The 22,190-nt window shown below is 40.7% G+C and overlaps 2 protein-coding genes and 1 non-coding gene across 5 annotated transcripts; 1 reads left to right on the forward strand and 2 right to left on the reverse strand.

Moving 5' to 3' along the window:
- Positions 1–1,850: 1,850 nt before the first annotated feature.
- LOC106379557 (putative FBD-associated F-box protein At5g56560) lies at positions 1,851–4,224 on the reverse strand. Of its 3 annotated transcripts, none has more exons than XM_022695401.2 (4): positions 3,661–4,222; positions 2,406–3,265; positions 2,179–2,313; positions 1,851–2,099 (listed from the first exon to the last, which is right to left on the reverse strand). In XM_022695401.2, exons 1-4 carry the CDS (start codon positions 3,662–3,664, stop codon positions 2,082–2,084), a joined length of 1,017 nt encoding a protein of 338 aa, XP_022551122.2. In that variant the 5' UTR covers positions 3,665–4,222; the 3' UTR covers positions 1,851–2,081. The 3 variants fall into 3 exon arrangements, with proteins under 3 accessions (XP_022551122.2, XP_013674942.2, XP_048610336.1); XM_013819488.3 differs by having other exon boundaries at positions 3,623–4,222; XM_048754379.1 differs by lacking the exon at positions 1,851–2,099 and having other exon boundaries at positions 2,155–2,313; positions 3,661–4,224.
- A 5,423-nt stretch (positions 4,225–9,647) lies between these two features.
- On the reverse strand, positions 9,648–9,754 carry LOC125589712. The gene has a single exon (XR_007325882.1). It is a non-coding gene; the product is annotated as a small nucleolar RNA R71 (small nucleolar RNA).
- A 1,444-nt stretch (positions 9,755–11,198) lies between these two features.
- On the forward strand, positions 11,199–21,957 carry LOC125584083. Its single transcript, XM_048751951.1, has 7 exons — positions 11,199–12,557; positions 12,660–14,088; positions 14,905–15,296; positions 15,978–16,514; positions 17,025–17,843; positions 21,403–21,552; positions 21,664–21,957. The coding sequence occupies exons 1-7, from the start codon at positions 11,271–11,273 to the stop codon at positions 21,955–21,957; spliced, it is 4,908 nt and encodes a 1,635-aa protein (XP_048607908.1). The 5' UTR covers positions 11,199–11,270.
- Positions 21,958–22,190: the final 233 nt, after the last annotated feature.

Consider the following 22,190-nt stretch of genomic DNA (forward strand, 5'->3'; position numbering starts at 1 on the left):
GAAATTGTTTTCTAAACTAGTTATATAACCAGAATTAAAATTATATGTCAAATAAATAAAATAAAATTTCAATATTTATATTAAAAAGCATACAATTATTTTTTTTAATACTTTTAATATTTTGAAATTTTAAGTATTTATAAAACTATTTTTTCATTTATAAAGCACAAAGAATGTCCAGTACGGCCAAAAGGTCAAAAAAAAATTATTGGGACAATTGCAAATTGGATATGTTTCATTTTGTAAATTCTCTCTAAAATAATGTATTTTTCTACTATATTACTAATTATAACGTACACTAAAATAAGCTCATTCATTCCTTATACATTATTTCTTCCCAATCACTGTTTTAAGTAAGAAACGGTGGCCGTCATGGAAAATAACAACAAGCACCACCTTTTTTTTTTGCTAAAAGTGTAAATATCATTAACTTGAATGATGGTCTGATCACAATACAAATTGAAATCTGATCTGCTCGAAAGCTAATTCAAATTCTATTGGCCGCAAAAATATAAAAAACCCATAGAACCTAGAGAGAACTAAGAGTGTTCAGAGGTGAACAACACTTAGAACTAAGATTATTGCAACAAACATTAGCTATTAGAACCTTACACAAGCATTTCTTGATACCTGAGGCTGAGCCTTAAGCATCGAAGAGTAGGCTAAAACGGTGTTGAAATGCCGAAGACAAACCCGGAGATTCTCTCAAGCTGCGACGACGGAGGGCCGGCAACACCCAATCCGGTGCAAGCTGAGGTGGGCTTCGTTGAAGACAACACCAATAACCGCTCGGGAAGCTCACAACCTGACTATCAAAGCTGACCACACTTGCTTTGAAACTCAGGTATCATGGTCAAGCGCAGGCGGTCTTAATGCTCCCATATCCGGCCACGCGACCCAGAGATTAAGTGCAGACAACAAATCAGTCAAGAGAAGCATCCCGGAGCATTGCGAAGGAGATGAAGATCAGGAGAAGTCAGTAGACACCTCAAAAACAGGTGAATCCGAGTGTGAGCGAGGCTCTAGCATCATGACCTGGAGGGAACACGGCGGGACTGTCCTCGAAGAACCCTGAGTATTCAACCACCAAAGAACAATAGAAAGAGACACAAGCCAGAACACAGGGACAAACCATGGAAGCTAACACTTGAAGCAAAGGAAAGAGGCCCTCAACGGAGAGCCACGGCTCCGCCATACTCAGAGAAAACGAATTCTCGAGGAGAGGCTCTAAAGAACCTTGAAGCTACTAGACCCTTGAACCGTCGGGAGGCAAGGCAGCAATGAGAATAGAGGTAGCTACGCTCTCTAAAAATCACCACTCTTGAGATTAAGATCTGACCCAGATCTTACGCCGACAGTCGGAGGAGGCAGAGAATCAAGGCCACCGAGAATCGCACCACCATCACACCCTCGTCTGTACTCCAGAGAAGAGAGGCACGCGCCTCTAGCTTCCGATTAGGTCCACCGAAGAAGAAATCCAGAGTAGCTCGACAAAGAGGACGTAACGGCGGTCGATGGGATCGATGAAAGTGGCTGAGACGAGCAAAATAGAGGCGGCGGAGGAGACCGGCGGCGACAAGTGCCTTCGATCCCCTCGAAAACAAGATCGATTTGGTGGGATTAGGGTTTGACGGCGTCGGGGTGGAGAGACACTCGAGAGAAAACCTTTCTCTCTCTCTCTCTTGTTTCGTTGTCCAAAATTTTTCTAACAACACCACCTGCAATCATAAAACTTATGTACAAACCAGCAAGAGAAACAACAAGGATAGTCAAATAAGCGCGGTTCACTTCGAGTAGCTGACTATCACAAATTTAACACCTTTTGTAAATTCCAAAAGAAATACTCCAAATTCAGTGACATGTTGAACTTAATATAGAAATGAGTTTCTTGTTCGAATCAATTTTACATTCAATTAAAAAAAGATTGAAAACATGTTGACAAGATAATTTCAGATGACCAGCGTTTGCTAAGATATACTTGGCCACTTGTTTAGCTTTGAGCCTTTGAATGTTTACATTCCAAATTCTTGAGATGCGATAACAAACATTCAGGAACAAAAGTCTGCTTGTTCCAAGAACCATTAATGGGCGCGATGTATCTGAGATGCACAAAGTAGGTGTTAGCTCTAGAAGAAAGCAAAACACACACACATATTAAGGAAACTGAATACTACATACCGACTTAAGCTTGAGAACTCGAAGTGTTAGGGGGTCTGTGATTATGCGGGAAAGTAGATTCCAACACTCCGAAGAACAAGTACACAGCTCTAGATGTTCAAGAAAGGCAAAGGAAGTGCCTGCATGGTATGGAATCTGTAACCGAAGCGAACAAACAAAGTAGAATTAAAATTGACAGAAAACAATTAGGGTTGTGACTTGAGTGATTCCAAATTAACAAAGCTTACGTTTGAAGATTTTGAACACAAAGAGAGATGACGGACTGAGGCAAGAGATCCTATTAGACTCTCGGATTGATCACAAACAGCCTCAACATTCGCCTTGACCAGCTCCGGCATATTTGTGAACAGCAAATAGTTACTGTGACGGTCTCTAATGTTCAGGTACCTTAAGGAAGGAGCATTTATGACAAATCCATGAACACCCGCGGGTTGATGAGATCCCACACGTATATAATCAATCGATAAACTCGTCAAACTAGGCACGTTGATAGTGAAGATCTCCACATTGGAATATCCGGATCGTCTTACAACCAACTCTTCAAGAACTGGACAAATGCTTAGAAGCTTCTGAACAGATTCGTCGCGTGAGAACTTGACGGATAAAAGGCAAAGAGTTTTGAGAGACGACAAGGAACCATTAGGCGGAACATCCGCGAAATGTAGCCTGCAGAGTATCAAGGTTTCGAGGGTCCCACATGCATAGAAGATACTCGGCAGTTCTAGTGATGTGTAAAGAAACTCGATTTTCAACTCTCTACCGCAAGAAACTGCGGTTTTAACCAAAGAGGAGAACCTATACAAAGAGTTTATATTTCTATCAAGTTCACCTGGGATAAGCTTTATATCCAAGCTCTTTAGAATCTGAGGGTTACTAATAGCCAAAGATCTGGAAACCCATTTGACAAGCAACTCGCTGAAGTCTTTATTACCAATCTTGAGTTTAGACCCCAACTTCCATAAAGACCGCCACCGTTGGGACAAGAAACTCGTTGCCATCACTTCCTTAAGAGAAAGTGACGACAGTATCCTTAAGAGCAGATCATCTGGCAGCTGGCTGATAATGTCCCTCCTGTAATTTTCCATTGCTATGAAAGAGGAGACATATTAGCAGAAGTTTATGTTCCCGTCATCAAAGTGTCACCCAAAAATGAAAATAAATAATAAATAATAATGAAAGACGAGCATATTAGCCGGACATACTACACAAAGACTATAGGTTTTCAAATCGAAACCCTGACGAGTTAAATCTATATATTATACTCAACAAAATCCTACAAATGCTTGTTCTTAAAATCAGTTTCTACTTTCTACACAGACAAAAACCAAAGAGATCTGTAGGCTTGCAGAAAAAAAAAACCTAAACACCTCCACAAGAAGTCAAAAAATGCACAATCAGAAGCACCAGGAGCGAAACTTTACAACCGATGAAAATGATGCATCACCTTGACCTTAACTGAAAAAAATGGAAGGTAAAACTCACGCATGTAATGATCGTCTTCGTTTATTTTTCTTCGGTTACATAGTTTATGTTTATGTTTCTTGATTTTATCACTAGCGAATGGAAGAAGCTTATCACCAGAGTCTACGTGTTTCTCAGTGGCTTCTTCTGTCGATTTCTTACCTTTTAAAAACAAAATCTTTTTAAAAGGGATTAAATCCTAAATTACAGCTCATCGCAATTTATTTTCGAAATTCTATTTGTTTTCCTGAAAATAACGTCATGAATCATTTCAATTTAAAGAATGTTTTTTCTTTGGTAAAAAATTTAAATAATGTTTTTTTATGATTCACTGGAAAAACTGAGAATAGGATGAAGGGAAAGAGGAGAGAGTTGACTTAAGTACGACAAATATTCTATCCACGCAAAAAGGTATAGACTGGCAGACTAGAAAGAGTAATCGAGGTTGGTACTTTCTCTGGTTAGGGTTTCTCCGGGGTAGTTCTTCTCTGATGTAGCCTATCTATTGGCGAGGGTAACATATCTATTGACAGCTTGGATTTCTATTAGATTTTGAGTTTTCTTTTTATTTCTTTTTTAATGTCAAACAGTTGTTCTATTACTCAAGCTTGAGGTGGTTTGAAAAATCATACCGTAAAAGAACAAACAATGTAGTACAAGTCCCTATGAAATAATCGATTTGTTTTCCTGACAATAGCATCATGAATCATTTCAATTTAAAGAATATTTTTTCTTTGGTAAAAGAATTGAAATAATGTTGGGGTTTTTTTTTTAAAAGTCAAATGGTTATTCTATTACTTAAGTTTGAGGTGGTCTCAGAAACCAAACCGGAACAGAACAACCAATGTCTTTTTAATTTTCTTTAAATAAAAAGAATTCGCAAGTTGAATATATGTCTCAACCTTAAGAGTATCGCTAGTTTTTGTCAGTCACGTTATATTATGATTTTATTACGTTGGTGTTATAAAAGGAGAACGTATGTGTTCTTCTTAGACTTGGTTTTTGATTTAATATGCAAGAGACTTTTTTCCTCTGACAAATCGCCTCATATTTCTATTTCTCTATTGAGCTGTACGAATCGAGTCATAGAAGAACTTAATCAAAGTTTGGTTACAGCTTCTCTGATTATCCCAATACGATGCTGCAACAATTGATATCAGAGACAAAAAAAATCCTAAACATTCCACATAAGAAGGATGTTTTTTTTTTGATAAAATGTGAATTTTATTTACCAAAACTGGAACGGTTACAAGCTAACAGCTCGGCGGAGCTAAACGTTATCTAAGGCCCAAAAAAAAAGTGGAAAAAGCCTACAAATAACAAAGATACTAGAAAGAGGAGGAGCTACTATTCAAATGTGAACCATTGTGAAAGTAGGCCTCTGAAGTTCTTGCGGGTTGAGCGAGCTAAGATAGAGTCCCGAACGCTGCGATCAATCCGCTTGAAGACTACTATTGGGGAGGAGATGATGGAGTTGTGGAGGCGCGCATTCCGTTCTTTCCAGATGTAGAAGATCACTGTCTGAGCTACTAGTGTTTTTAGAGTCAAACTGAACTGGCCAGAGTTCAATGATATCCAAGCAACCATTTCAGACCAATCATAGAAAAGGCGTTGTCTCCCAAACCTGTGAAGAACAGTTCTCCAGATATTCTCGCTGAGGGAGCAGTGCAGGAAGAGATGGTCTCTCGATTCTGAGCTAGCTCCGCACACACAACATAGAGTTGGGTTGTTTTGCCCCCAAGCTGCTGTCCTTTCTCTAGTTGGGAGTCGGTTGAGATGAGCAACCCAAAAAGTGAAAGCATGCTTAGGAATGTTTCCCTTATACCAAACTGCCTTTGTCCAACTTTGTGGAGCCTGTGCAGGCCGGAGTACCTCCCAAGTGAGTTTAGTTGAGAATGTGGCAGTAGTGGAGCCATAAGAAGGATGTTTAGAAACAACATGATATAATACACTAAATCATAGACAACAAAATAAATAATAATTTACTGGTTGTATCATTTCTACTACGTTTGATTTTTATAGTAAAAAAAACACAAAACTAAAATTTAATACACTAAATTAAAAATATTTTCAAATTATTATATTAGTTAATTTAATTTAGTCACACAAACATATTTCAAGAATACAAATTTTTAAACAAAAACAATTAACCAGTATATAAAATTTTAAAAATAATGATTACATAAATAAATATTGTTATAAAAAAAAAATATATATATATATATATACTTACAATTTATTTTATATTTTAATTATTATATTAAAAATTAAAATATATCCACACGGACATGTAGATTCAATTCTAGTTCTCTCTAAAATAATGTCATTCTCTATCATAACTCTCTTTGGACCAAACTATTGTTTTGTAAGTTTTTAAATGTAATACACCTTCTCTCCTATGTTTACAACCAAGAGAATTCATTAATTGTATCTTCCTAAGGTTAAAAAAATTGGTTCACTATTAATTTCTATAAAATAGATTTCTATTGATTTACCATAATAGTTTAATAATTTATACTAAATAAATACGATTGAGCTATGTATATCTTCTCTATCATTTAGTATTCTTATTTCTTGTCATAATGTGTTTAATCCGATTTCATATTTCAAACCAGAAAACTTAGACCATCCCGTTTCAATAGGATAACAATTTTAAATGAATACTAAATATGATGATCTATGAACGAGCTACACAATAAATGTCCCAATTTTTTTTATTGTAAACCGGTTACATATATATCCCCAACAAAATTGAAATAAACAAAATATATAAACACTAATCTGTACATTCACGAAATCTAATTGTTATTTTACATCTCATAGATTTTATATACATGGAAATTCTTCTCTAGGCAAAACTATATATGTTTAGTATACTGAAAATAATCTGGTTTATTTAATATAATGTATTATAAATTCTCGGTTATGAACTTATGGTATATATCATTGATACAACAATTACACTATACATTTTTCAAATAGTGAATATGTCAAACCTATACATATCAATACATTAAAAAACGCTATATATATTATCAGTATTTTCAGGGAATATCATAACAGATAATTAATATCATCCTAATACAATATATTAGAAAATATCTATAGTAATTGTGTTCATAATAATTGTACCTCATAACAATCAATTAATCACCTGGGAAGCTTACCTAATAATAACACATCTATTAAAAATAAATTATAATAAACTTTCTGTTTTAACCAATTTTTTCATTTATAAGATCTTACCTATTAATAGTTTTTGGAGTTCACTGTGTTCAAATATTTTGTTAACAATTTCACGAAATTTATGAGAAATATACATTAAATTTCAGCATATTTGATTTATATAACCGGGCCAGTATCTTTCAACATATTCGATTAATGTATCTTGTAAGCATTTTGAAGATATTTCAAAAGATTTTATGATCAGAATTAGTTGGTGAATCTACAAAATTGTGTAACAACCTTAACCTATTGTACTTTATAAACCTAATATGTTTTCTATAAAATATTAATCCTTCTTCGACATCAAAAACATCTATTTTAAAATAATTGAATAAAATGACTTATGTCAAAGCACATATATTCTAAAATCATTACTCAACGCGAGAAGATTTAAACTGATGAACTATTGGTTAACTTTCATTTCATGGAAAAAATGCCTTTTTCGACCCCAACTGCTTCTGTCGTGCATTTTCATACCCATACTAAACATTAGTGCGAAACCATACCTGAATTAAGTTTTTATTTAAATTTCCAACCCAAACTTCAATCCATATCATTAAATCCTACCTTGACTAACTTACTGTTAGTCTGACTTTAAACCATGCGTAATAGGATTATTGATATCTTGCATATTTACATTGTTTTATCCATTTATTCATGTGCATTTTCATCATATAGTTTAGGATTTAGCCATGTCTAGGTTGCATTTTGCATACATATGTCTCTATCAGGTAGTTGAGCACCACATGGAGTTTCTGGAGACATTTGAGTGCATTTGGAGCTCAAAAGGAGGTGATTAGAGTGAGCTTTGGACGAGCACTGCTGGAGCGACCTCTCGGAGCGACGGCATGAGGTCGCTGTGCACCACATCCCGGAGCGACTCATCCAGAGCGACACAGCAAGGTCGCTCGCGTTTTCATCACTGGGAGACGCGAGAACAAGCTCGGAGCGACCTTCCAGAGCGACGTGCTGAAGTCGCTCCCGAAGCTTGGAGCGACGTCCCAGAGCGACAGGAAGAAGTCGCTCGCGAATTCACCACCCGGAGACGCGAGAACAAGCCCGGAGCGACCTCTCGCAGCGACACAGCGAGGTCGCTCCCGAAGCTTGGAGCGACTTGTCGGAGCGACAGTCTGAGGTCGCTCCGTGTTTTGTTTCTGCTCGAACTTGTGTTTTCTCAAGGGCATTTTGGTCATTTCATTATGCACGTTTTTATTTTCTAAACCTATGTTTTATTACTCTGTAAGCCACCAGGGGGAGGATCATCTTTTGTTCTTAGAAAAACCACCAAAAACCTTTGGAAAGTGATCTCTTTGAATCAATTGATCAGTTTTATTATTGAAATTCTGTGTTCTTATTTATATTTTGTGTTTCTCTGCATGATTAATCTGAAATCCACCATGGGTTTAAGAGGAATCATGGAGATTAGTGAGTAATCACCTTTTGAATTCATGGGTTAGGGAGATTAAGGGTGATTAGGTTAGAACTAGGATGTTTTAGTGTAGATCATTCATATTGCCTTGCTAGTAGAGTGAACATAAAGCATCTTCTGAGTTGGCCACTCAGTTGTTGATCCTTAGGCATTTCTCACCCGAAAGGTGTTCGATGAAATGCCCGAGATAACTCTCCTAGACTTTTAGCATACCTTGCCAAAGACATTTGTTGCTAAAGATGCTAAGATAGCTAATAGACTTGTTAGTAATGATTGCTTTCATATATTCAACCAAAGACATTTGATGCTTGAATTGTGTTAAGTAAATGAACATTCATCTAGACATAGAGTTTGTTTAGGATTGTGTCTAAGCTTAAGGTTAATAGATTGATTGATCGTTTGCCATCTTTAGTTCGAGGCTTGATCACCCGATGTCTAATCCCTATATCCATGAGTTCTCTTTTCCAATAGTTAAGAAAGTATCGTTTAGTTATTCCTATTAATTAGTCATAGTTAAAAACCCATCTAAATCATTGGTTGCACTTAGATTAAGTGATTACTTGCATTCTCGGTGCTTTAGTATCTCTCAGAACTGGTTCGACAATCATTTATACTACAGCATTTGTCTTAGGAGCCTTGAAAACTCCTAACATCAAATTGGCGCCGTTGCCAAATTCTGAGTCGATTTGAACATTGAGATTTAGTCAATTGCTTGAGACTAAGTCATTTTTATTTTCTTTTGTTACTAACTCTTCTTCACCTCCCTTTAATCTACAGGTGTATGAACTTGAGGAGCAAGGGTCCATCAAACCTAGTTCCAAGAGCAGCAGACATCAGAGCTTTAGAGAGAGAGTGTGCTAGAAAGAGAAGAGAAGAAGACCATCAGGCTCAATTGCAGAGACTGAACACTGACATGGGAGACGTTCATCAAGAAGATGCAGGCGTCAATGGCGCTAACAACAATGGTCCACCTAACCAACAGCGAGCAGCTCGCCCCATTGGCACTTACGACCGTCCCAACATTCATGGTCATAGATTGGGAATCCGAGCACCCGCCGTGGCAGCCAACAACTTTGAGATCAAGTCAGGACTCCTCAACGTGATCGAGAACAACAAGTATCATGGCTTGGCTCTCGAGGATCCATTTGATCACTTGGACAGGTTCGACAGCTACTGTGGGTTGTCAAAAACCAATGGTGTGTCCGAAGATGCTTTAAAGCTCAAGCTATTCCCTTTCTCTTTGGGGGATAAGGCACGTCAGTGGGAGAAGTCTCTACCCAGCGACTCCATTACCACTTGGGATGACTGCAAGAAAGCATTCTTGGAGAAGTTCTTCTCTACTTCAAGAACTGCTAAGCTGAGAAACGAGATCTCCAGCTTTCAACAGAAGGGCTTGGAAGGTTTCAGTGAAGCCTGGGAGAGATTCAAGGGCTATCAAGCTCAATGCCCACACCATGGTTTCTCTAAGGAGAGTTTGCTGAGCACATTCTACCGTGGTGCTCTACCTAAGTACAGAGCCAGACTGGATACAGCTAGTAATGGGTTCTTCTTGGGGCGAACTGAGGAGGATGCAGAGGAGCTGGTTGACAACATGGTTAAGAGTGATGCAGTCTACAGTGGAGACCACGACAGAAGCAGTAGAACTGAGGATAAGCAAACGAGGAAGGAGTTGAAGGCTCTACAGGATAAGATAGACATCCTCCTTGCTGATAAAGCTACCCAAGAGCAGCTGCACTTTGTCGGCAACCCAAGCCAAGAAACACCAGCTGTTGTCCATGAAGTTGAGGGTTTGGAAGGTCAGGAAGAGCTGTGTTTCATCAACAACAATGGTAGCTGGTACAAGAAAGAACCCAACTTTCAGTACAACAACTACCAACAGAAGTCCTATTCCAACAACCAGCAGAGTGGTTATCAGCCTCGGAACAATCAGCAAGGCAGTTATCAACCTCAGCAGAACCCTCCTCCTGGTTTCAACAACAAGGGCAACCATTCTTCCCAACAACAATCTAATCCCTCTACCTCCACTCCTCAGGTCAGCAGCACTGATGCTCTACTGAAACAAATCCTGGAGTCTCAAACAAGAAGTGAGAAGCATGTTGGCTATGAGTTGAAGAATCTTCACTCAAAGATTGATGGGAGCTACAATGAGCTCAACAACAAGTTCAGAGCTTTGGAGAACCAGTTTGCTGCCATGAACACTCAACAAAATCGCCAACAAGGTTCTCTACCTGGTAAATCTGAGCAAAACCCAAAGGAAACCATGAAAGCTATCACTCTTAGAAGTGGTAAGGAGTTACCTCAGAGAACTCTCACCAAGGATGCTGAGAAACAAAGTGAGGGGGTTGCCATCACCATAGATGATGAAGTGGTGATTGTTGATGAGAAGATCAATGACGAGATCTTGGAAAAGATAGTGGAAGCAAAAGGAAAGGGAAAGGTTGGAGAAGAGAAGAAAACAGTTAAAGATGGTGAAGTCGTCTCTCCTGCAAGTGAGAACTCTTTTGTTCCTCCTGCCTATGAACCCAAGCTCCCATTCCCAGGTCGATTTAAGAGGCAGCTACTAGAGAAGTACAAAGCTTTGTTTGACAAGCAAATGAGTGAAGTCCAAGTCACAATGCCCATTATAGATGCTTTCATGCTGATCCCTCAATACAGCAAGTTCCTCAAAGATGCTGTAGCTGCAAAGAAGAAAGAGATGGAGGGCATGGTGATTCTCACTCATGAGTGCAGTGCTATCATTCAGAGGCTGGTCATTCCAAAGAAGCTAGAAGATCCTGGATGCTTCACATTACCTTGCGCTCTAGGGCCTATGGTATTTGATAGATGTCTCTGCGATTTGGGAGCTAGTGTCAGCTTGATGCCCCTATCTGTTGCTAAGAAGCTGGGTTTCACTCAGTACAAGAAGTGTAGACTTTCTCTGGTATTGGCTGATCGTTCAGTGAAGTACCCTGTGGGTATCTTAGAGGACCTCCCAGTGATGGTTGGAAATTATGAGATCCCTACAGACTTTGTGGTGCTTGAAATGGGTGAAGAAGCTCAAGACCCTTTAATCCTTGGAAGACCTTTCTTAGCCACAGCAGGAGCTATAGTTAATGTGAAAGAAGGCAAGATTGATCTCCATCTGGGTAAAGGGCACGTTCTGCATTTCGACATCAAGGAAGTAATGAGGAGGCCAACAGTTCAGGGCCAAGTGTTCTACATCGAAGAGATGGATGCCCTTGCTGATGAACTCCTAGAAGAGTTGTCACTAGAGGACCCTCTACAGCATGCTTTAACTGTAGAGAAGGAGGCTGAGGTGATCGAGAACCTGGAGAGTACTGCCTATGGGATGATGCTGGATTCACACCAGGCGTTTGTCAGTAAGGACCAGTATGAGGAGCTTCCACAGATGGTTCACCAACAAGTCTCAGTCACTCAACGAGAGGACAACCAGCAGGATGACTGGAGTGAACTAAAGGCACCTAAAGTGGAGCTTAAACCTCTTCCCCATGGTGTAAGGTATGCATTCCTTGGTCCTAATGAAACTTACCCTGTCATTGTGAGTAGTGAACTTACTGAGAATGAGCTATCTGAACTTTTGAAAACACTTAAAAGATTTAGAAAGGCAATAGGTTACTCACTAGATGACATCAAGGGGATATCACCCTCTTTGTGCATGCATAGGATACATCTTGAGGATGAATCAATGACTTCTATCGAGCATCAAAGAAGGTTAAATCCTAACCTGAAGGATGTTGTAAAGAAAGAGATTCTTAAACTCCTAGATGCTGGTGTTATTTACCCTATCTCAGATTCTAAATGGGTATCACCTGTGCATGTTGTACCAAAGAAAGGTGGTATCACTGTGATCAAGAATGACAACGATGAACTGATACCAACAAGAACCATCACAGGTCATAGAATGTGCATTGATTACCGAAAACTAAACTCTGCATCTAGAAAGGATCATTTTCCACTACCATTTATTGATCAGATGCTAGAGAGACTTGCAAATCACCCATTCTACTGTTTCCTTGATGGGTACTCAGGATTTTTCCAAATCCCCATACATCCCAATGATCAAGAGAAAACGACATTCACATGTCCCTATGGCACCTTTGCATATCGAAGGATGCCATTTGGTCTATGTAATGCTCCAGCTACCTTTCAAAGGTGCATGATGTCAATTTTCTCTGATCTGATTGAGGATGTTGTGGAGGTATTCATGGATGATTTCTCTGTCTACGGATCTTCGTTCTCTGCTTGTTTGTCAAATTTGTGCAGGGTCCTACAGAGATGTGAGGACACCAACCTTGTGCTGAATTGGGAGAAGTGTCACTTCATGGTCAAAGAAGGGATTGTGCTAGGACACAAGATTTCAGAGAAGGGGATTGAGGTGGATAAAGCCAAGATCGATGTTATGGTTGGTCTGCCTCAACCAAAGACAGTGAAAGACATCCGGAGTTTTCTTGGTCATGCTGGATTCTACAGGAGGTTCATCAAGGACTTCTCCATGATCACTAGACCTTTGACCAGGCTGCTGTGCAAGGAAGCTACTTTCAGTTTTGATGTGGAATGTCTACAAGCTTTCAAGAAGCTGAAAGGTGAACTCGTTAGTGCCCCAATTGTCCAGCCACCTGATTGGGATCTCCCTTTTGAGATCATGTGTGACGCCAGTGACTATGCTGTGGGAGCTGTTCTGGGGCAGAAGAAAAATGGCAAAACTCATGTGATCTACTACGCCAGCCAAACCCTCAATGATGCTCAAATGAGGTATGCCACAACAGAGAAGGAGATGCTGGCAATTGTTTTTGCCTTCGAGAAGTTCAGAAGTTACTTGGTTGGGTCTAAAGTCATTGTCTACACAGATCATGCTGCCTTGAGACACCTTCTAGCCAAGAAAGATGCAAAACCCAGGCTTTTGAGGTGGATCCTTTTGCTCCAAGAGTTTGATATGGAGATCAAGGACAAACCTGGAGTTGAGAATGGAGTAGCTGATCATTTATCCAGGTTGAGGATAGAGTCTGGTGTCCCAATTGACGAAGGACTTCCTGAAGAGCAGATCATGGCTATCGAAGCAGTGATAGCAGTTTGTGAGACTGGTAGGAAGCTGGAAGAGGTCAAAGCAACAGAGGAGAAAGAACCTTGGTATGCTGATTTGGTTAACTACCTAGCCACAGGAAGAGAGCCTTTGAATCTTGTAGGCTATGCCAAGAAGAAGTTCTACAAGGATGTGAAAAGATATTACTGGGACGAGCCCTACCTCTACATTCTCTGCAAAGATCAGCTTTATAGGAGAGTGGTTGCAAATGAGGAGATTGATGGGATCCTTGCACAGTGTCATGGATCATCCTATGGAGGACACTTTGCCACCTTCAAGACAGTTGCAAAAGTATTACAAGCTGGATTCTGGTGGCCACACATGTTCAAGGATACACAAGCCTTTGTTTCGAAGTGTGATTCTTGCCAAAGAAGAGGGAACATCACCAAGAGGAATGAGATGCCTCAAAATCCAATCCTTGAAGTTGAAGTGTTTGATGTCTGGGGTATTGACTTCATGGGCCCCTTTCCATCATCCTTTGGCAACAAATATATCCTTGTGGCTGTTGATTATGTCTCCAAATGGGTGGAAGCCATAGCAAGCCCCACCAATGATGCTAGAGTTGTAATCAAGATGTTCAAGAGCATCATCTTCCCAAGGTTTGGAGTTCCAAGAGTTGTAATCAGTGATGGAGGTTCCCACTTCATTAACAAACTGCTTGAGGGACTTCTCAAAAAGAACGGTGTGAAGCACAAGGTGGCAACTCCTTATCATCCCCAAACAAGTGGACAAGTTGAGATTTCTAACAGGGAGATCAAATCTATTCTGGAGAAGATTGTGGGGATTACAAGGAAGGATTGGTCCAATAAGCTTGACGATGCACTTTGGGCTTATAGGACAGCATACAAGACACCACTGGGCACTACACCTTTCAACCTAGTGTATGGGAAGGCTTGCCATCTGCCAGTGGAACTTGAGTACAAGGCACTATGGGCAATAAAGTTGCTGAACTTTGACATCAAGAGTGCTAAGGAGAAAAGGCTCTTCCAGCTACACGAGCTTGATGAGATAAGAATGGATGCTTTTGAGAACTCAAGAATCTACAAGGAAAAGACTAAAGCTTTCCATGACAAGAATATCCTGAAGAGAGAGTTTAAAGAAGGAGACCAAGTTCTTCTCTACAACTCTAGACTGAAGTTGTTTCCAGGAAAGCTTAAGTCAAGGTGGTCCGGTCCTTTCAAGATCAAGGAGGTTAGGCCATATGGAGCAATAGTCTTGTGGAGCACTGATGGAAGAGACTTCACAGTGAATGGACAAAGGGTTAAGCTCTACATGGCCAATGCACCAGAGGAAGATGGAGTTTCCACTCCACTGTCTGATCCTACCCCGGCCTAATCTAAAAGGAAGGCAAAGTCAAGCTCGGGACTTTAAACAAGCTCACTTGGGAGGAAGTCCCATGCGTATCCTTGTATATATTGCATTGGTGTTTTTCATTTCTCATCTTATTGCATAAAAAAAAAAAAAAGGAGAGAGAGAAGTTGTATGCAGGTACTTGATCGGTTCAGTTTTGAGAAGGAGTCGTGCGTGGGAGCGAGGTCTCACAGCGACACCTCGAGGTCGCTCCAGCTGGGAGCGAGGTTATGGGAGCGACACCTAGAAGTCGCTCGCGGTTTCGTCGTTGTCTCGAGAAAACAATCACCTCAGAGCGAGGTCTCGGAGCGAGGTCGAAGGGTCGCTCCAGCTGGGAGCGACATTATGGGAGCGACACCCTCACGTCGCTCGCGTTTTCGACGGAACGGGCACTCAAGAACTGACGCGGAGCGAGATTTCACAGCGACACCTCGAGGTCGCTCCAGCTCAGAGCGAGCTTTCTGGAGCGACACTCCGAGGTCGCTCGCGTTTTCATCAACTCGCGACGCGAGGAAACGCCTCGAGAGCGACCTCTCCCAGCGAGACCCTCACGTCGCTCCCGCACCGGTTCAGGTAAGTTTGCTAACTCTAAACCCCGGTTTAATTCAAGTAAACCGATCCTAACCACCCTAAACCGAACCAGACGACCCTAAACCTACCCCAACCCCAGCGATTTCATCTCTCTCACTCTCCCCTCCTCTCACAAACTCACAAACTCTCTCCAAACTCACCCCCACCAAAATTCCCAAAACTTCCTAAATTCTCACCCAAATCAACTAGTTCTTGTTTCTAAATCCAAGCTTTCGCCCCTGTAGTCTATTCCTCACCACCCTTTCACCATTTCCTTTCATCCAAAGCAAGGTATTGAGTTTTTAAATTCAAATTCGTAGGTCCATGAACCCTAGAATTTGAAAGTCGAAATTTGGTCATTTTCTTGCTAGATTGTGGTGAAATAGACTAGGGAAAGCTTATCTATCAAGTTGGGTTGTTGAATTAAGGGTGAAATTGAGTTTAATTTGCACTTTGGCCAAATTAGGGTTCATGGATTTGGGGGAATTTTGAATTTGACCTTAATTGGGTGTGTTTGCGGGTGTTTTAGATGCGTTAAGATGTCACATTGTTGCATTGTGCTGAACTTGAGTTTAAACTGAGAAATTCATTTGTTAAGTTCATTCTTGCAAAATGTTCGCTTGCAAAGTCTTCTTTTTCTTCACTTCCATCTACTTATCCCTTTCCAAGTTTGTAACTTTTCAGGTGAAAATGGTTAAGAAGACAAAGGGCAGGTTGGAAGCTGAGAGGCAAGAAGCCGAAAGTCAAGAGTTTGCACAAAGAGGAAAAGCTTTAACCAGCGAGCCAACTGGCTCAGGAACGCAGCGGACTGTGCGACAACAGACGTTGGCTGCAAGGAAATCGAAAGAACACGAGAAGAGGGCAGGGAAAAGTGTAGCGGTTCCCACCCATGAGGAAGGTGAAACTGAGAGTGATGATGAGCCAGCACCTACGAAGAAAGCCAAGATGTCAAAGGGCAAAGGGGTTGCTGTTGATCGAGATAGGGCGAAAACTCCATCTGTAGAGGAGCTGTACGATCATTTGAAGGATGGAGTCACCTGGGTTCCAACAAGGTTCGCCGACCTCAACCTACTGAAGGAGTTGGGTCTAGACTCTGATATTGAGGCAATGCTGGGGCATTTGAAGATGCCGAAACTCCTCACCATGGCTTATCCTTTCTACAAGGATGTCACTTGTCAGTTCCTCTCCTCTCTTGTGGTCACTTACCACGACACGGCGCATGTGAGGCAAGGATGGGGAAAAATCAGCTTCAAGGTCAATGGAAGAGAGTACAACATGAACTTCAAAGACATTGGGAGAGTGATGGGGTTCCAAGACCTAGAAGACCACTCCCTTCCCAAATGTGAAAACCTTCCCACAGAGCTTTGGAAGTTGATCACTGGAAACAGACACTCCACCGGGGCTGACAAGAACTCACACATCCGACACCCGTCTGTACGCTACCTCCACACATTGCTAGTCCATGCTTTCTACCCACGGAAGCAAGCTGGTAATGTTACTGAGGAAGACATGCGACTGCTCTGCCCTGCTATCCGTCCCTACACTCAACCCGGAGTGTTACCCCTTCCCAGCACTGATATCTATGCTACATTTGGGGTGGTCAGTTTCTTCGTGGGCCGTCTCGAACACTACAGAGACTGGGCGTGGTACACCACTGATTCGCGCCCAAAGATAGGGATAGGCGGAATGATCACACCACTGCTCCAATTTCTGAATGTTCCCTTGGGAAAGGACGCATCGGGGCCTAGGTTCATTGATGGCACCTACTTGAGGATTGCCACCTATTTCAGTGGGATGTACGGGAAAGACTACGTCTACCACTACTACTTGTACGGCAAGCCAGTCGAGGTGGTTCTTCCAAACCGGAACCTGACGAGTTTAGAGATACCTGGAGCTATCAGCTTCAACATTCCCCAGGAATACTTTCTTGGAGAACACGGGCCTCTCGATCCAATTCAAGCAGCTCCATCAAGGAGAAGGAGTGTCCCCGTGCAACCTGAACCACCTGTAGCAGACACCCCTGAGCATATTTATGGACCTCCGCGCTACTACTTCAAGCCCCATGACGGAGTCCTTCCTCCTGGAGCTCTCCGTGATGCTCATGACCACATTGGTCGCCTCCAGCGATGGAACAAAGCTCAGGACAGAACGATAGAAAAGCTCAAGGATAAGTGCAAGGCACTCAGCAAGACCGTGAAGAAGCAGGCAAAGACTTCAGCAAAGTTCATGAAGAAAGTAGCTGATGTTTTAACTAGGGGAGGAATAGCTGGATGTAGCTCAGCTGATTTCGCTTTCGCGAACACCTCAAACCCCCAACCTCCACCCCCGCCTGATGCTCTTGGTTTCCCCCTCACTGCTGCGCAGCTTCAGCGTAAGTGGAGAAACCCACCCACTCAACCTTCCACTTCCGGCAACAAATCCCCATCCCTTGCTTCTTCAGATAGTGAGGACGAGATTGACGAGGTTGAGAGCCAGCCATGGTATGGAGGCTCCGGTACAGCATCCGGTGGGTACTACACCACCTTCCCTCCTGACGACGACGATGCTGGGGCATCTGCCCCTACCTACTATCCATAGGAGGTACTTCTCTCACTCCCTTGTATATATCATTTCATTCCTGCATATTAGTTTTCTTCTCGGTATCTCCTTCTTTCTTTGACAACACAGAGACTGTGTAACTCAAGTTTGGGGGAGGTACCAAGCATTTGATCATGTTTGCTTTGATTGTGTTTCATTTGAGTCATGCATTGCACGCCTATTTGCATAAAAAAAAAAAAAGGATTTTTCATTTAGTTTGCATCATTTGCACCATTAGGAGAGTCTAGAGCATATAGGTTGCATTCACTTGCATAGGGAGCAATGATTTTAAATGCCTTGTAAAGAACACTACGTTGCACCATTGAGTAGCCATGCACCTCTCGAAAAGACTTGTATGTTTCGAGCCTTGAAAACTCTTCTTGAAACTTGTTGATTGCTGAAACTCAGTCTTTGAAGCCAACTACAACCTTATTTGAACTGAATGAACTTAATACTTCTTGCTTAGGGTCCTTTGTGTACTGAGTCATGGCTATACACACTTGAGTTGTCACATCTTTTATGCCAATCTTTTTGACAAACTCTAGTGGTAGACCACTCCCAAAACCTTTCCTTCCTTTTAAGCTTTCATTGTTTGATGAGTGAGGCCTTCTTCGGAAAGTCTTACATGCGCATAATGTTGAGAGTATCGGGAACGACAATGCTTGATCTTCATTTTTGCTAGATTGGACACTCTATTGTCTAGCTATAGGTGGGAGGGCGAGTGTTGTGATCATGATTTGGGAGAAATGAAAAGTAAAAATGGATAGACTCTTTGTGCTTAAGTGAATTGATTTTCTGGGATAAGTAGAGAACCTCTAGCTCTAGTTTTGAAAAGTCTTGGCCCCCAACCTAAAAAAAAAAAAAAAAAAGAAAGAAAAGAAATCGAAAAAAAAAAAAAAGAGAAAAGAAAGAAAAGGGGGCTAGCAAAGTTGTTAAGAGCTAAGAAATGTTTTGAGGTTGTAGAAAAATCCCTTGTAGATTTCAAAAAGGAAGAGTTAAAGTTCTTAAGATCCTTTGGTGAGAGATGTGAGTTGGGTTTGACATTTGGGAATGATTGTGTAATTGTATGTTTGGGAAAAGGGTAGAACAATGGAGATTGAGCATTGTATGCATGAGTTGGTCCCTTTCTTAGATATATTATGTGCAATGTCAAGGCTACTTGTTTTGAGAGTAAACCACCTTAAAGATCATATGTTTTGAACCTCTTGAATCACTTGAATAAAAGCCTTCCCTTACCCAACCAAATGACTTGGACCAATCGACCATTTGCAAGAATTCACCTGATGTTTTGTGCTTAATGAATGTGATAGTTGGTTGATTTGAATGTGTGGATGCTTGATGATGAGTGTAGAGACAAAAGGATTTGAATAGGCCTAGAGAAGCTAGAGTGTAATAAGAGAGTGTGCTAATTATATTTGCTAGTTGTGTTTCTTTTGGCTATGAGCTCCCACCTTCAAACCTCTCTCCTTGCAAGTTCTAGAAAGTTCACTTGAGGACAAGTAAAAGAACAAGTTTGGGGGAGTTGATATCTTGCATATTTACATTGTTTTATCCATTTATTCATGTGCATTTTCATCATATAGTTTAGGATTTAGCCATGTCTAGGTTGCATTTTGCATACATATGTCTCTATCAGGTAGTTGAGCACCACATGGAGTTTCTGGAGACATTTGAGTGCATTTGGAGCTCAAAAGGAGGTGATTAGAGTGAGCTTTGGACGAGCACTGCTGGAGCGACCTCTCGGAGCGACGGCATGAGGTCGCTGTGCACCACATCCCGGAGCGACTCATCCAGAGCGACACAGCAAGGTCGCTCGCGTTTTCATCACTGGGAGACGCGAGAACAAGCTCGGAGCGACCTTCCAGAGCGACGTGCTGAAGTCGCTCCCGAAGCTTGGAGCGACGTCCCAGAGCGACAGGAAGAAGTCGCTCGCGAATTCACCACCCGGAGACGCGAGAACAAGCCCGGAGCGACCTCTCGCAGCGACACAGCGAGGTCGCTCCCGAAGCTTGGAGCGACTTGTCGGAGCGACAGTCTGAGGTCGCTCCGTGTTTTGTTTCTGCTCGAACTTGTGTTTTCTCAAGGGCATTTTGGTCATTTCATTATGCACGTTTTTATTTTCTAAACCTATGTTTTATTACTCTGTAAGCCACCAGGGGGAGGATCATCTTTTGTTCTTAGAAAAACCACCAAAAACCTTTGGAAAGTGATCTCTTTGAATCAATTGATCAGTTTTATTATTGAAATTCTGTGTTCTTATTTATATTTTGTGTTTCTCTGCATGATTAATCTGAAATCCACCATGGGTTTAAGAGGAATCATGGAGATTAGTGAGTAATCACCTTTTGAATTCATGGGTTAGGGAGATTAAGGGTGATTAGGTTAGAACTAGGATGTTTTAGTGTAGATCATTCATATTGCCTTGCTAGTAGAGTGAACATAAAGCATCTTCTGAGTTGGCCACTCAGTTGTTGATCCTTAGGCATTTCTCACCCGAAAGGTGTTCGATGAAATGCCCGAGATAACTCTCCTAGACTTTTAGCATACCTTGCCAAAGACATTTGTTGTTAAAGATGCTAAGATAGCTAATAGACTTGTTAGTAATGATTGCTTTCATATATTCAACCAAAGACATTTGATGCTTGAATTGTGTTAAGTAAATGAACATTCATCTAGACATAGAGTTTGTTTAGGATTGTGTCTAAGCTTAAGGTTAATAGATTGATTGATCGTTTGCCATCTTTAGTTCGAGGCTTGATCACCCGATGTCTAATCCCTATATCCATGAGTTCTCTTTTCCAATAGTTAAGAAAGTATCGTTTAGTTATTCCTATTAATTAGTCATAGTTAAAAACCCATCTAAATCATTGGTTGCACTTAGATTAAGTGATTACTTGCATTCTCGGTGCTTTAGTATCTCTCAGAACTGGTTCGACAATCATTTATACTACAGCATTTGTCTTAGGAGCCTTGAAAACTCCTAACATCAATTATACGTGGAATTTAATTTATTCTAGCGCAAGAACGAAATGACGTCGTTTGATTCATTAATCAAAACGTCGTTCTGAATTGGGGCAAAATTAAAATTAAAAACCCTAGCCCCTTCTTCTTCGACTTAAGCTCTCGAGTCTCTCTCTCTTAGACAAGAACACGAAAATCCCAAAAACTTGAAGATCCGAAGGTCTTTCACGATCCGAAGGTCTTTCACGAGAACACGAGTGTTGGGTCATCGAAGGATGTTAGCCTACTGGAAAATGAGGTAATTTATTTCCTCACAAAATGTTTAGATTGCTGATTGTTAGTGACTCGAAACCGAAATTGGTTTAGTTTGTTGAAATTTTCTCTTCTCTTTTACAGAATGTTCGAGATTGTAACATTTAATGTTAGTTTCGGTAGATATTGGGTGAAGAAAAGAAGCGGTGATGTTGGCTACATTGGTAGAGATATTAAAACAATTGAATGCAAACCAGAGGAGTTGTTCACATCTTTATTAGATGAGTTTGGGGAGGGATTATATGTCCAAAAGTTGTAGTACACGCTTCCTTTTGAGAATCACAATGATCGAAAGAAACTGAGCCATGTTAGAGATGATGATTTCAGAACGATGTGTGAAGCGGGTGAGTGGAAAGGAGTTGTTAATTTGTTCCTAGTGAACTCAGTAGATCATCCTGAGGAAGAGCAGGTTCAGGAACTTCGTGAAGAACAGATCCGAGTAGAAAGAAATGTTGATGGCTTTGTTGATGAAGATTTTGACTATCATAACATGCCTCCCAATTTTGATGGTGACGAATAGGAGGCTATATTGAGATTCAAACCAGGAAGTGGTCACCTAGAGCTAAGGCAAGTGTTTGACACAGTTGAAGATTTCAAAGATGCATTAGTTGAGTATGCTTTGAAGGGAGGGTGGTATATTAAGGTGAATAAATGGGGGAAAATTAAATCAGGGGCTGTGTGTGGAACTAAAGACAAGTGCCCATGGAGAATCTATCGCTCTTATGAAGAGAGATATGGGAAGTGGATGGTGATGACATATGAAGATGAACACAAATGCCAAAAGGACGGGTATAGTAAGATACTAAAATGGTAAAGACATATGAAGATGAGCACAAATATATATCATAGTAAAACACATTGAATTTGTTTTCTAAACTAGTTATATAACCATAATTAAAATTATATGTCAATTAAATAAAATAAAATTTCAATATTTATATTAAAAAGCATACAATTATTGTTTTTAATACTTTTAATACTTTTAATATTTTGAAATTTTAAATATTTATAAAACTATTTTTTCATTTATAAATGACAAAGAATGTC

This window comes from Brassica napus, chromosome A2 (genome assembly GCF_020379485.1).
Source record: "Brassica napus cultivar Da-Ae chromosome A2, Da-Ae, whole genome shotgun sequence".
NCBI classification, from domain to species: Eukaryota; Viridiplantae; Streptophyta; class Magnoliopsida; order Brassicales; family Brassicaceae; genus Brassica; species Brassica napus.